Below are 15,215 nucleotides of genomic sequence, written 5' to 3' on the forward strand. Positions count from 1 at the left end.
AGGGCCTTCCGAAGCCTGAAGATGCGACAGGAAAACTGAGACAAACTCTTCAGATCCCCAGCTCTGGTAAAGGGCTTGCTTTGATCCTTCCCTCCAATATCTGAAATTTACAGTGAACCAGGTATAACAAGCAATAGTGTAGCCCAGATCCAGATCGGATGGACTCAGCCACACTAGTGGACTGACAGAAGAAAAGGCATGTTATTTTCTGAGTGCACATATTATTCACATCAGTCATCACTGTTCTGCTGCTTGACATTCGTTAAAAAAAAGCAAAGGAAAAAATTACCAAACACAAAGCAAGAAAATACCACCAAAAAAGTAACGATTCAATAATACAGTCTAGAGATAGCCCAGAGGTTGAAATGTATAGATTAGGATCCTAAAATAACTATAAAAATACGTTAAAGAATCTATAAAGTTGAATAGTGTATGTGTAAAAATGGAAAATTTCAGAAAATCCATTGAAAGTATTTATTAGGTGGTGCAAAAGTAATTGCTGTTTTTGCCATTGAAAACAGAAATGCTAAAAATGAAAAATTCCACATTAGATGGTTTCTACTAATGATAAGCTCCTTGATAAGTTTATCATTAGTAGAAAGTATCAGTAAACTTGAAGACAGACCAATAAAAATTATACAAACTGTATACAAAGAAAAAAAGAATTTAAAAAATAGAACAGAGTATCTGAGATCTCTGAAGCAATGTCAAATCACCTTACTTATATAATTGGTATCCCAGAAGAAAAAGAAAACAACAGAAAAAGACATTTGAAAAGATAATAAGCAAGAATGTTCAAAATTAATGACAGGTATTAATTCATAGATCCAGGAAACTAAAGAACCATAAACAGGATAATAACAAAGAAAACATATACAGGCACATCAAAGTCAAACTACTACAAAACAAAAATAAAGATAAATGATTAACAGCAGCCAGAGAAAAGCATATTACATTTAGGGGAGCAATGATAAAAATGGCTTCTCATCAGAAACAATGAAAGTCAGAAGACAATGGAATCATTTTTTTTCAAGTGTTTTAAGAAAAACAAAGCAAACAATAACTGCAACTCCAAAATCCCCCAAACCTGTGGATCTAGAACTCTACGTAAGTATCATTTAAAAATGAAAATTAAATGGCAATATATTTAGACACATAAAAACTCAAAGAATTTGTTTCCAATAGACTTGAACTAAAAGAAACATTAAAATAAGTTTTTTAGACTTGGGAAAATGACACCAGAGAGACCTTGTTATGTGAGAAGGAATGAAGAATACCAGAACAAGTAAATAAATATGCAAGTAAATATGAAGGCCTTATTAAAATGACATGCATGCACGTGCACACACACACACATACACTCTTAAATGATAATTGACAGTTCAAAATAAAAAAAAAACCACATTGCAATGAGAAGTTTATGGCATATATAGAAGCAACATATATAACAAAAGCACAAAGTGAAAAGGTATTAATTTGCAATCTGCCAGCCTCAGCCTCCCAAAGGTATGGTGGTATGAGCCACTGTGCTCAGCCTAAAGGCAGATATTATCAGCCTGGATGAAAAAGCTAGGATCAGCTATATGTTGTTTACAAGAAACACACTCTAATGATAAAGACATAAACAGGATGAAAGCAAAATAATGGGAAAATATATGCCATGTTAAACACTAACCATAAAAAGGCTGGTATAGTCAAAATATAAAATGCTTAGGGGTGTATTTGACAAAAGATGTGCAGCACTTCTATATTAAAAACTTTAAAATATTAGTGAGTAAAATTAAATGATATATAAATAAAAGGAAAGATGTGCTATATTCATAGATAGGAAAAATCAATATTATGCAGATGGCAATTCTCCCCTAATTGTTCCATAGATTTGATGCAATTATAATCAATATCCCAGTAGAATTTTTTATTGTAGAAACTGATGACTAATTAGAAAACTTATTTAGAAAAGTAAAGGAGTTAGAATAGCCAAAACAATCTTGCAAAAGAGTTAAAAGACTCACTCTTTATTGACTCTAAGACCTACTATTTGTTATATTTGGTATTAATTGGTGAGAAGGTAGATCAATCAGAGAAAACAGAGAGTCCTGAAGTAGCCTGTATCACACATATTACAATCAGCACGTTTATGAAATAGACATTAAAGCAATCCACCTGTGCTACTACAATATTATAGACTATGAAAAAATAATAAACCTAATACCTTTTTCACAACATATACAAAAATTGGTTCAAGATCAGTCACTGATCTAAATGTAAAGCTTAAAACAATACAGCTTTCAGAAGAAGACAAAGTAAAATATCTTTGTGACCTTGGTATACGTCATAATTTCTTAGAATACAGAAAGTGCTTAGCATAAAATTTAAAAATTATAAACTGTACTTCATCAAAACTTGAAACTTCCATTCATGAAAAGATATCATTAAGAAAATAAGTAGGTAAGCCTACTAGGTAAAAATATTTGCAAGATATATCTCACAAAACACATGTATCCAAACTACAATAAAGAACTCCTACAATTTACCAATACGAAGACAAACAACCTAACTAAAACTAAGCAAAAGACATGACAAGATATTTTCTTAAACAGATAAGCAACTATACAATAAGCACAAGAAAAAGAGCTCAACACTGTCAGTAATTATGGAAATGCAAATTAAAAACACCATGAAATACTACCCCACCACTGCTAGAACAGCTAACAGGAAAAAGACTGACAATACCAAATGCTGGAGAAGATGTGGAACACTTAGAGTTGCTTAGTTGTTGGTAGGAATGTAAAATAGCACATTTCATTTGAAAAGCTGTTTCACAGTTGTTTTTTTTTGTATGTATAAGCATGTTTATTATTTTAATTTTTATGTTTATTTTAGATCCAGTGCATCTTAGTGTATGTAAATTATATCCTAATGAAAATAAAATTTTAAAAGTGGAGTTATCAGGAAAAGAAGAAATAATATATTCTGTGAAGATGGAATAATGTCAGCATTAACCAGAAGAAAAGAATTGGATCTTCCAAAGGAATCCTTTTTTAAAAACAATTTTACAACTTTGTTGAGATTTAATTCATGTGCCATATGATTCACCCATTTAAAGTGCATAAACGGTTTAAAATATATTCTTAGTGTTGTTCAACCATCATTACAATCAGTTTTAGAACATTGTCATTAACACCCCAAAAAGATGTTGTACCCATTAGCAGCCACTCCTCATTTCTCTCCAATCCTCTCCTCACCTCCAGGCCTAGACAACTAACCTTTCTGTCTTGACAAATTTGCCTATTCTAGACATTTCATACAGATGAAATCAACAGTGTGTGGTCTTTGTAACTAGCATCTTTCACTTAGCACAATGATTTCAAGGTTCATCCATGTCATATCACCTATCAGTACTTCATTTTTTAAATTGATCAATAATATTGCAGTGAATTGACACAACATTTTATTTGCCCTTTCATCGTTGACGGGCATTTGGGCTGTTCTCACTTTTCAGCTATTATAAATAATCCTGCTATGAACATTAATGTGTGATTTCTTGTGTGGACATATATTTTCATTTTTCTTGCATATATATCTAGGAGTGGAATAGCTGGGTCATATGGTAGCTTTATGTTTAACCTTTTGAAGAATTTTCAGACTGTTTTCCAAAGCAGATGTACAATTTTACATTCCTACCAGTGGTGTATGATAATCCTGTTTTTTTTCCCATCCCCACTAACACTTATTATCTCTCTTTTTGATTAGAACAATCCTAGTGGGTGTGAAACTCGATCTCATTGTCATTTTAATTTGCATTTCCTTCATGACTAATGATAGTGAACATCTTTTCATGTGCTTATTGGCCATTTGTTTATTTTCTCTGGAGAAATGTCCACTCAGATCCCAAAGAAATCTTTGATAGATCAAGTTATTTGCTGATTGAAAATAAAATAGTATATGTGAAGTGAGAATGCATAGATTTTAATTTACTTGAACCTCTACCTAACTTGGAGATCTTCCACTCCAAGCTTTGGATCTTGGAGCTCCAAAAGTTGCATGGGTTAGCTCCCCTGTTGTAAACACTAACTACGTATCCTCACCTGGATGCATGAATTAAAGGTGGTTCACAAAGCAGCTTATCATCAGAAGCACCTGGAAATGTGGGAAAAATGGATTCTTGGGACTAAACAACTGAATCTGAATTTTTTGGTGAGTCTCAGGTAACCATATAAAAAGAAGGTTCACCAGATGTTTCTAATGATCATTTCAGCCTTAGAATTACTGAAACTACTTCATTGAATGGTTAATGCCTGCTGCCCATGTTGGGTGCCATAATGGTGGATCCGATTGCACAATCTTGAGTAGAACTTCAGACATACTTATTACTGTAAACTGAAGCCATCACTCATGAAAGATTAGTTTGCTGCATTAATCTTTAATTCCTCCCTGTCTCCCAGACTTCAAAGACTTGGACATGGAGACACGGCAAGGAAGTAGAGAGAGAACAAAAACAAGTAGAGGGATGAAAAACAGCAGTGAAGAAGATGTTAAGTGGTTGTAGAGAAATGTGAATACCAAGTTTATAGAATGCATTGTAAAGGTCAGATGAGAATTTAAATCAGAACTATGCAACAGGAAAACCCAAGGACAGATGTGTCTAATTTTGTATTGTGTTTTGACCCAGCTTAATTATATCTATTTGACCCAGTTCAATTATATTCTATCACTAACTTCAAAAAGAATATTTAACACTCAAAGTAGAGGTGCCAAATTCATTCAAGTTGTTACTACATGCTATTCAGCCTTCCTCCTTCCTGCCACCTCTTCCTCCTTAACCCTTTACAATCCAGCCTCTATATTCAAAGCAACAAATTCGAAATCTGCTCCCCTAGTGGCCACTAGTGACTAGACAGCTCACTGCCTAATTCATCAGTCCCTTTTCAAACTTCATTCTTCTTGACAACTCTGCAGCATTGAATCCATGTACACTCCCTCCTTCTTGATCACCTGTGCTCTCGTGACTACCTAGATAGAGCCCACTTCACTCTGTTCCCTCATGGGATCAGCATCTGTTATTGAGGTTCATTCATGGGTTAAGGGCTGAGTCACAAAACTGAAGTGGGCCCAGACCCTGCCTCCAGGAATTTCAGTTTAGTAAGATGTCCTCCTGCTTCTACAGTCTGACCTCTCTCATAGATTCTCTTGAGCTTGAGTTAAAGCTCAAGCCCCCTTTAACATAAGCACACCTAATGTTCCCATCTTCTCAGCTCTCTGGTTTTCTCTCAGGGATGTCAGCTATTCTCTTTGGAGGTGAGCCCCAGTCCTGGACATCTAGCCCTAAGCTCCTAAGCTTGGCAGCCTTGCCTTGCATGGTCTAACCCAAGCCAGCCTTCCATTTCCTTCCCTGTTTCTCTCCAGCAAGCATTTGGTGTTTTGTCTAAATTGGACCTCTTGCTGTTCTTCAGACAGGCCTTTCCTATTCCAGTTTCCATGCCCTTAATCATACTGTTTCCATCTGCTAAAAAAACTCTCCCTATCTGTGCCTATAGAAAAATCACTCATTCTTTAAAGCCCATTCCAAATGTCACCTCTTGCAAGAAGATTTCTCCAATTCCTTCCATGGCCTTCTGTTTCCCGAAACTAAATGTATGCTCTTTTTCCTTCCTTACTCTCATGCCACTCCGTGCTTTTGTAAGTCCTTTATTTATTTCATCTTAATCTGAGTGACTATATTGTCCTCCACTCTAACCTGAGACTTCATTGGGCAATGACTGCTCTTGTTTAATTCTGTGTCCCTAACACTGAGTGACTTACAAGTACACTCACAACCATACTCAACATGCCCTTAGTGGACTGAATTGAAATCCAGAGACTGAAGGAGAAATCATGATAGCAGCCCACCTCCCCTACCCCTCTGGCCCATCATCGTTTCTTGAAAATTCTTTAGGAAATAGGATTTTCAAGATAATTTTTTTTTCCATGAAATGTCTTAGTTTGCAGACAACTAAGATATCCCTCTCTGGTCAGGGACAGAACGATTGCTGTAGCTCTTCTAGGCAGCTACTGGTGGTGAGCACTTAGGGGAAGTAAAACCAGGGGAGGAGGAGAGCCGAAGAGATCCGTGTTCCCATCTTGATTTCCTAGTCATTTCCTGTGTGACTTCACCCTAGTTATTTATCTTCTCAGAGTCTCAGTGGAATAAAGTTAATCTTCTCCATAGGACTGATGAGAAAATAAGCAGGATTTTATATATGTTTATAAATTTATAGTTCTATATCTTCCTTAAATACTATAGCTCTAGTCCCAGTAATAAGCCACCAGACATGGGAATCCAGTTCACACTTCTTCCTTTTGAGGAAATTACATCGACAAATGGAGTTTTAGTACCATAAACTATCATCAAAATTTGAGACTTATAAATGCTCTGTTTAGCCACCATGATCTTTCTTTACATAAAACATTAACAAAATATTCAAAGTACCAAACTGGGCAAAGCAGAGTACTCTGGTAGTAGTGGGTGGGGGCACACAGAAGCCCCTCTCAATGCCTCCCTACATGCTATGGTGGTGGGGGACAGAGTTTTCAAACACAGACTCAGAAATCTGATGCTCAGGAGAATACCAGTTGAAAACCAGTTTTAAATACCTGCAAATTCTACTTGGATCACTTTAAAGGCTTTTGAGATTAGACTCGACCAAGAATTCAACACTGGTCTTTCTGGAAGCATGGAAAGCTGAGACTCTAAGAACAGCTAAACAGGCAAGTGGGGCCACCGAATTCTGGGAGGTACACATGAGCATGCACAGATACATATGGAATTTAGGGTTTCCAAAACATAACAAGTACATTAGTCTCCTACTCCCAGGCCTTTATACACCTCCACAGTTGTGAATAAATGGGATATGTTACCACTATTTTGGCCTTTGTACACACTGAATGCAACAATGTAAAATGCATCTGATAAGAAATGGATGGGAACAATTAAACATGTAAATAGTAAAAGAAGGGTGGTGAGATTATAGATAATTTGTTTTGTAATTTTTTAAAAAATTAATAAACCATTTTTTTAACAACATATATGTGTGTATGTACATGTGTGTGTACTTTTTTTAGAGGAATACCAAAAGGTAAACCAGTAAAAAAGCCCATTTGTTTGATACATCAACTCACTCTGCCTCTAGTTAAACCCCTTGCCAAACCAAACCAAGCCAAACAATAACAACAACAGAGCACGCTGAGTTAAATCAGAAGCAAGGCATCTTTCACTGACTATAAACTAGATTAAATGTGTTTTCAAAACATACAAGCTTTGGGGACACTTTTCCTTTTCAAGTAGCTATTTAAAACCTGCCAAAGACATTAAAAAAAAATACACATACGGAGCTTACACTTTTGGTTTAGTGTACCTTTGAAGAGTCCTATAGCAATTCCTTAGCAAACTTCTGCCAGAAGGTTTAATCTATATGGAAGGAAGTTCCAATTATTATTTTTAATGGAGATAAAATACTGGAAAAATTAAAGTTCAGGCCGGGCATGGTGGCTCACCCCTGTAATCCCAGCACTTTCAGAGGCCGAGGTGGGCGGATCATGAGGTCAGAAGATGGAGACCATCCTGGCTAATACGGTGAAATCCCATCTCTACTAAAAATACAAAAAATTGGTGGCGGGCGTCTGTAGTCCCAGCTACTTGGGAGGCTGAGGCAGGAGAATGGCATGAACCTGGGAGGCAGAGCTTGCAGTGAGCTGAGATCCCACCACTGCACTCCAGCCTGGGTGACAGAGCAAGATTCCATCTCAAAAAAAAAAGAAAAATTAAAGTTTAAAGCACATTAGAGTTTGCAACAGATGGTGATCACTGGGTAAAAAAGACATTCAACTGTGCTTGCTATTGTGAAACTGGAATTTCGAAAAGGGGTGAACATGAGAGTTAGGGAAGAAACACGAGCTTAGTTTGAGCAGACATAAATGTTCCTCATTCATGTACTCATTCTCGTTTGTCAATATATTCAATCAAAAAATAAGAAAAAGTCTCTGTCTTTTTTCAGTCAAGATTCTTAAGCCATTTCACCTGAGAAAAAATTAAAGTTTTTGATAAGAGAAGCATAACCTTTAGGATAAAAGAGATATATGTCAAAATCCTGAAATGGTTTGTACAATCAAATAATACATACAGAAAAAAGGAAATGACTAAAAATATTCTGTAAGCCTTATTTCTGGTATTGATCATGATTTTCTTTCACATTTAGCAATATTTGTTTTATATGAATCTTTGTAAATTACTGTCCTTAGTATTTTCTTTGGAACGTGATACAGTAATTCATAAACATTTTAAGGAAAAATACGTGATGTTTTCTTCACATCTTTTTTCTTTTGTATGCACTTAATAATTGTGGGCTTACGACCTTCAAAAGGAAAGCAAAGACTAAAATGTCCTCTATTTATGCTAGAGCTACAAAAGTTGATTACTTCTAAAATCAAAGAAAACCATGGGTATATTAAACACATTTTCCATTGGGTTTCTTAAAAATTAGGGAAAAAAAGCAGGAAAATGACATTAGAAATGATTTCAGAAAAAAATGCATAATGACTGATATGATTTGGCTGTGTCCCCACACAAATCTCATCTTGAATTGTAGCTCCCATAATTCCCACGTGTTGTGGGAGGGACCCGATGGGAGGTAACTGAATCATGGAGATGGGTCTTTCCCATACTGTTCTCATGACAGTGAATAGGAGTTTCACACTGATGGTTTTATGAAGGGGAGTTCCCCTACACAAGCTCTCTCTTGCCTGCCGCCATGTAAGACGTCCCCTGCTCTTCCACTATGATTGTGAGGCCTCCTGAGCCATGTGGAATTGTGAGTCAATTAAACCTCTTTCCTTTATAAATTATCCAGTCTCAGGCATGTCTTTATTAGCAGCATGAGAACAGACTAATACAGTGACCTTTGGATTTGATTCAACTATGATATAAAATCTTTATGTTATAACTTCCTTATCAACAAACTATAAGGAATGTAAAAAAGTTTCCATTATTATAATTTTTGGAACTTACTTTCAAAATCCAGGAAAAAGTGTGGATAGTTTTCAATTTCCCTGGTAAGGACTTTGAGCAGGTTTCCCATCCCAGCAAACCTAGGAAAGGCAACACAAAACCAAATACCATTAGCAACATAAAAAAAAAATAGACTTGCATGAATATCCCTGGGCCCCCCATAGCTACCTTTGAATACCAGAAGCATCTCCAACCCAGGGGCTGAGCAATAATGTAGCAACTCATTTCTGAATTGGTGACAGATAAATATCTCTGAGGTGCTGGGTCTCTAAAACTTAGGTACATGTGACCTAAGTCATACAAAGTATGACAATGATAGAAGTGTTACAAGCTCTCTCTTGAGAATACACATGCAGTCCATATCTCGTTCACCATATAAAAAAAACCATAAATAATAGTCTATGAAAAGAATCAGGTATTTTCGTTATAGGAGACAAAGTTTAGGAATATTCTCCAAAGTGCCTCCCTTACACTTTTCCTAATCCCCTGGATCCTTACAACAAATGTTTCAGCTTTGCTTTGCTTCCTTTAGATAGATGTGGAACATGTCACATCAGTGGACAAGACAACAAAGGGGGCATTTTAAAAATAACTGTCCAAAAAAGTAAGTTCCTGAAAGCTCATGAGGAATAGAGTTTAGAAAACACAGATTTACATTGCCAGGAACTCCTCTTAACATGTATAAGAGGCCAGATTTCTCAGAGGAGTGGCCCCTGGCAACTTAGAGGATCTTGTGATCTGATATTTCAATGGTAATGACATTGGATACTTCTGGAAGCTTAACAATGAAAAGGCATAATGCCCAAAAAGTTACTCTCCATAAAATTGCGGCCTAAGATATTTGCAAAGGTAAGTCAAATCAACAGAAAAATACAAACCTATTACATATCAGCAGCCTAACAAAAAGAATAGCTAACATGTAGGGTTTTTTTTAATAAACAGAAAATTTCTACTGCTCTCAGTTCTAGACATTAAACTATCTTCTTAGGGAAGTCACCAATCCACACATTCATTCAACACATATTTACGGATAAGCAATTAGATGCTGGGCATTGTGCTCTTGGGAAGACATTCCTCTAACTCTCTGTAAGTGAACTCTTGTGCGTCAGATATCTCAGTTTGTGAAGGATCAATTTGAAAAATTACTTAACTGGTGCAAGGAAACTGCTGGGCTTCAATTTTCTATGGCTATAGTTTCTAACAATATTTATATTGACACAAGGAATTTTAAAAAACACACCACTCTAAGCAAGATGTGGCGAGAGAAGAATGCACTAAAAGGATGACTCTGTGCATGAGAATATGTAGTAAGTGGTGGAATCTGGTCTCCGTAATCCTCCACTGGGAAAACACACATTTGCAGACATACTCCCCGATATAAATCACTAACATGAAACCAGAAGACAGACTGTTTAAGTAGTCTATCCTTTGTTATACGGCCGGTGTCTAATCCCAGCTGTTTTCTACTACCTCCGTTATCCAGGCCAAGAGATTTCATCTCTGTAACCCTCAGTTTCCTCATCTGTAAAATAAACTTTTGAAAAGGATCTATTTCATCGAGTTGTGAGAATTAATGAGATAAAAGTATAAAATGCTTAGCACAGCACTTACAGGAAGTGCTCAAGAAAAATTACATACTTTTACTATTGATGATGATAGTTACCATCATCATCGTCATCTACATGATTATCCTAATAGCCTTCAAATGCTTGTGTAGGATTAGGCTATGAAAGACGGATTATAATAGGCTGTATGTTGTGCTAGGAAAGAGAAGACAAACAGAGAAATGATGAGAAAAATATTCTAACCATTATAGTTGTCTGAATATTAAGTAACTTGCCTAGTGAGACAGTGAGTTTTCTCTCGCTGGTGATAGTTACATAGAAAAATGCTATATCAGCCCTTAACATCATTGGAAAAATGAATTATGTGTGGGGTAGAAGGCTGGACTGGACCCATCCTAGACACCTCCCACCTTGAGGTGTAGGAATATATTCGGGCATGCGCGCACATGCACACACATACACAAACACTGGAAAGCAAACATCCTATTTCTCTCTTCTCAAAAATTATTCTTTATCTTTTCTGTCATTCTTCCATTCCTTCCCTGCCTTTATGCACATTTCCTTTTAAGATATTTTTGAGCAAAACCTTGTGTGAGGTAGGTTCTGACAAATTAAAGGTCGGGCTGGTAGAGTCCATCCCTGCCACTGGGCAGCACTCACTACCCCTCCTGGGTCTCCAGGAAATGATCTGTTTCCAGATTAATGAACAATTTCAGATTAGGCCTGGAGTCACTTCTTGTAAGAAGATGATTTTACTGTTTTTAGGAGTACTGATTTTCATACAAAGTGCTTTAATGGAAGTTAAATATTCTTAATTTTCCTAGTTTTGTGCTATGAATGTGTCAAAGGAGACTTGCATGGATTGGGCTTCCCCCTAAAATTCTGTCCTGTATGTGATTTTACTGTCAGAGTACCTGAGTAGAAGATATGCCAAGCCTTTGAAACTCATAACAGATAGAAACAAACACATCTAAAAGTATGTCCAAATATTAGCTGTGGAATTTTATCTCTTCAAAAGGTTATCTCAATGGATTGACTGATATCATCAGATATTTTTGAGCATCATTCTAACATGAACCAAAGTTAATCACTTGAAAATCCTAGGATTCTAGATGTGTCACCTCTCGAGCAGGGACCTCTAGAACAATGACTGTGGACACTGTGTAGAAATAGAGTACAAGTCTAGTCCCATGGAACCTAGAAAACAAGTGTTTCATCTCATTATGGCCTAATGATGTGATGCTTACTGCCCCACTCCAAGGTTGATAAGAATTCATGTGAGTGTCTTCTGGTTTAGGGGGACCTGCAAAGTGAATTGGTCCATCATCACACAGATGGTCACCTAATAGACACCACAGTTATTTTTAATTGGACCCAGAGTTTCACTTGGAATGGCCTCTCATTCATATTCTGAATGACAGATTACTCTCCAAGTTTTTCAAGCAGCTCGTCAGTGAATACAAAATATACACTGCTATTACCACAGTACTCGGGAAACAGCTTAATTAATTCATATACAGCTTATTTTTTATTTTATCTCATTCAATAAAATAACTAGTTATTATGCACTATTAGAGAATGCAAATAAACAATGGAAGTAGGGGGAGTAGGAGAGTAAAAGTGAAATAGTAACATAAAGGTAGAGGCAAGAAGTAGATTAATTATAAGCCATCCCATCCAGAACATTTGTTGGAGATGGCTTATCATTTGCTCTTGGATGGACAAAGCAAAGAAATGTCCCCTTCAATATTTGGTGTTCAGAAAATACAAACAGGTTATACTAGAGAAGTATAGCCTTTTTTTTTTTTTTTTTTTTTTTTTTTTTTTTTTTTTTTTTTTTTGATTGACTGATAAAAAAGAAAGAGAGTCATGGCTAACAGAGAGTCAAGACAATGAGAAATCTCCTCTCCTTGGGTTTCTAAAGGAGAATCTGTTTCACAGAGGAAGTCATATTTGAGGATGAGATGAGTCTCAGGGCTCCCATGGGCAGAGCTGTGGTTACACATCCAAATGGGTGGCAGAGTAGCTTGGTTGGGGTGTACTCTGAAGGGCCGGGAACTCTGGTTTCTACATTCTATTTTGGTGATTCCATGGATACCCTCCTAATGTGACCTGCTGTTGGGTCTATCCCAAGGGACGTCAGTTTACCACCTTTCCCTATGGTGTGGGAGCTTATATCAGAGGGAATACGGCAATCCAGTGGGCACTCTGAGCTCCCTAGGATGACTTTAATCTGAGTATCTGAGTTTATTACTTAAATAAAGTATGTTGTGTATACTGTAAAGTTTAGGCTTACTTTAGACACACATATACAAATATGTACACACACACACACACACACAAAATGACTCCCTTGGCATGTTCAGAAATCATTTCTAAGTTGAAGCCCTATTGTGACATAATGTAGCTACACTGGTGCACATGGAAGTTTTCAGACCTAAATTCATTCCTGTGGGGAGGGTCTGGTAGGGGTGGAGCAAGGACAGAGAGTACAGGTGGAGTATTCCCCAATTCCAAAAACCTGAAATCTGAAATGCTCCAAAATCTAAAACATTTTGAGCACTCACATGATACTCAAAGGAAATACTCACTGGACTCCCGATTTTTGTATCTGGAAGGTTCAACCAAGAGGTATGATATAAACATTCCAAAATAAAAAAAAAAATCTGAAATTCAAAACACTTCTGGCCCCAAGCATTTTAGATAAAGGATACTCAACCTATACAAGGTCTTGGCTGTCAGATTAAGAGACAGGAGAGGATATACCAGTTGGATAAGGACTCGTGAAGGGATGGGGTCCTGAAAATCAATATCCTTTATTTGGATGTTTCCTGCTTTGGAGAGTGGTATTGGAAGGTGGTCCTCCTTTCATCCATGTCCTCTCTGGGAGGCCTTTTACTCTTAGAGGTGTCAGTCTTCCCTGCTTAGATTTTCCAGGTCTCTGCTCTTTCTCTACTGAAGTGAAGGTGTGTGGGCATCTGGGTCCCCAGGTCCCTGGCACTGGCTGGGTCTATTTTCCCATGCATTGCAAGCTGGGACTAACTTATAGAGATTAAGACACAGTCTTGAGAATCTGAAGTACAGAGTAGGCCAAAGTAACAATACGATGTGTTGACTCAGCTCATTCTCAAACATGACTTCTGTGAAACAGCCTCTTCTCTTAGAAACCAGAGGAGGTTTCTCTTTGTCTTGACTCTCTCTTAGCCATGACTCTTTTTCCTTGTTTTTCATTTAAAAAGCTGTACTTTTCTAGTTTAACCTGTTTGTATTTTCTGAACACCAAATCTTACCCCAAAAGGTGCGTACTGTAAGTAATACATGAATAGCATCATAGAAAAGAGTGCTTGAAAGAGCCTCAAGAATATAAGGCACCATCTAACTGCCTGTTACTCTAGAGCAAGTCATTGTAGCTGTGAGTCTTGGGTTCCTCATTTGCACAACAGTATGATAATAGTATCTCCTGCATGGAACTCTTATCAGGACTAAATGAACTGGGTGTGAAAGCACCATGTATACCATAAAGGACTGGGCAAATATTACCTATAATTGTTCAACATTACAACTCCTCTTATAGTTTAAGATATTCACGGAATCTGACAAATGGATTAATGTCCCCAGCATTGTATGATTCCATATGATTTCCATTTTTCTTTATTTTTCAATATTGGTGTACTAAGATCCATGGTCCTTTATGTATACCTTTTCCACATTAAACTATAACCAGGTAAATGCTTAGCAGCATTAATAGCTGAAAGAGACTTTTCTACATGCAAGACACTGTATTTTAGATACATTTTCTTATTTCATATTCAAAATGTACTTGGGGGAAGATATATATTATTAGAGATTGGAAAACTAAGAATTATTAAAATTAAGTATAGAAGCTGATTAAAAAACATAAATTCTTACAAAAGACAGCTAAATTTTCAAAAATACAATTTTTATATAAGTTTGTGATAGAGGCTTCAGGTAATTCTACAAAAATTAAAACCCATTTTCAATGCAAAATTCCCAAACATAAACAAATGCTTTTAAGAATATGAACAGTGAGGTCACTCTCTTAGTAATACTAGGATTATCATCACAAATTTTACTTTTTTTTTTTTTTTTTTTTGAGACAGAGTCTCACTCTGTTGCCCAGGCTGGAGTGCAGTAGCGCAAACTTGGCTCACTGCAACCTCCGCCTCCCAGGTCCAAGTGATTCTCCTGCCTTAGCTTCCTGAGTAGCTGGGATTACAGGCACCTGCCACCATGCCCAGCTAATTTTTGTATTTTTAGTAGACACAAGGGTTCATCATGTTGGCCAGGATGGTCTTGAACTCCTGACCTCAGGTGATCGACCTGCCTTGGCCTCTCAAAGTGCTGGGATTACAGGCGTGAGCCACCGCGCCTGGCCAGATTTTACTTTTTAACCAAACAATTGTGTCTATGTGTACCCCATGTCATATAGCACAAAGTATAAGGAAAATAAATGTCTAATAAATAAAACCCAACCAAAGTGGCTCATAAATATTTCTACTGAAAAGAAATGAAATGCCAAAGAACAAAGAGTTAACACGTAGATTTTCTAGCAATCTGAAGTGGGGGACTTGGGGTGGCTGCCCGCT

At 36.8% G+C, this 15,215-nt stretch overlaps 1 protein-coding gene across 2 annotated transcripts in view; it reads right to left on the bottom strand.

The window, feature by feature from the left end:
* CYRIA (CYFIP related Rac1 interactor A) overlaps nucleotides 1-15,215 on the bottom strand; it is a 108,980-nt gene that overhangs the window by 27,990 nt on the left and 65,775 nt on the right. For both annotated transcript variants that reach the window (XM_038006590.2, XM_038006591.2), the window contains exon 3: nucleotides 9,044-9,123. In XM_038006590.2, coding sequence (XP_037862518.1) covers nucleotides 9,044-9,113 — 70 coding nt within the window. In that variant the 5' untranslated portion in view covers nucleotides 9,114-9,123. The remainder of the gene's footprint in view (nucleotides 1-9,043; nucleotides 9,124-15,215) is intronic.

Source organism: Chlorocebus sabaeus, chromosome 14 (genome assembly GCF_047675955.1).
Source record: "Chlorocebus sabaeus isolate Y175 chromosome 14, mChlSab1.0.hap1, whole genome shotgun sequence".
In the NCBI taxonomy this organism is placed as follows: Eukaryota; Metazoa; Chordata; class Mammalia; order Primates; family Cercopithecidae; genus Chlorocebus; species Chlorocebus sabaeus.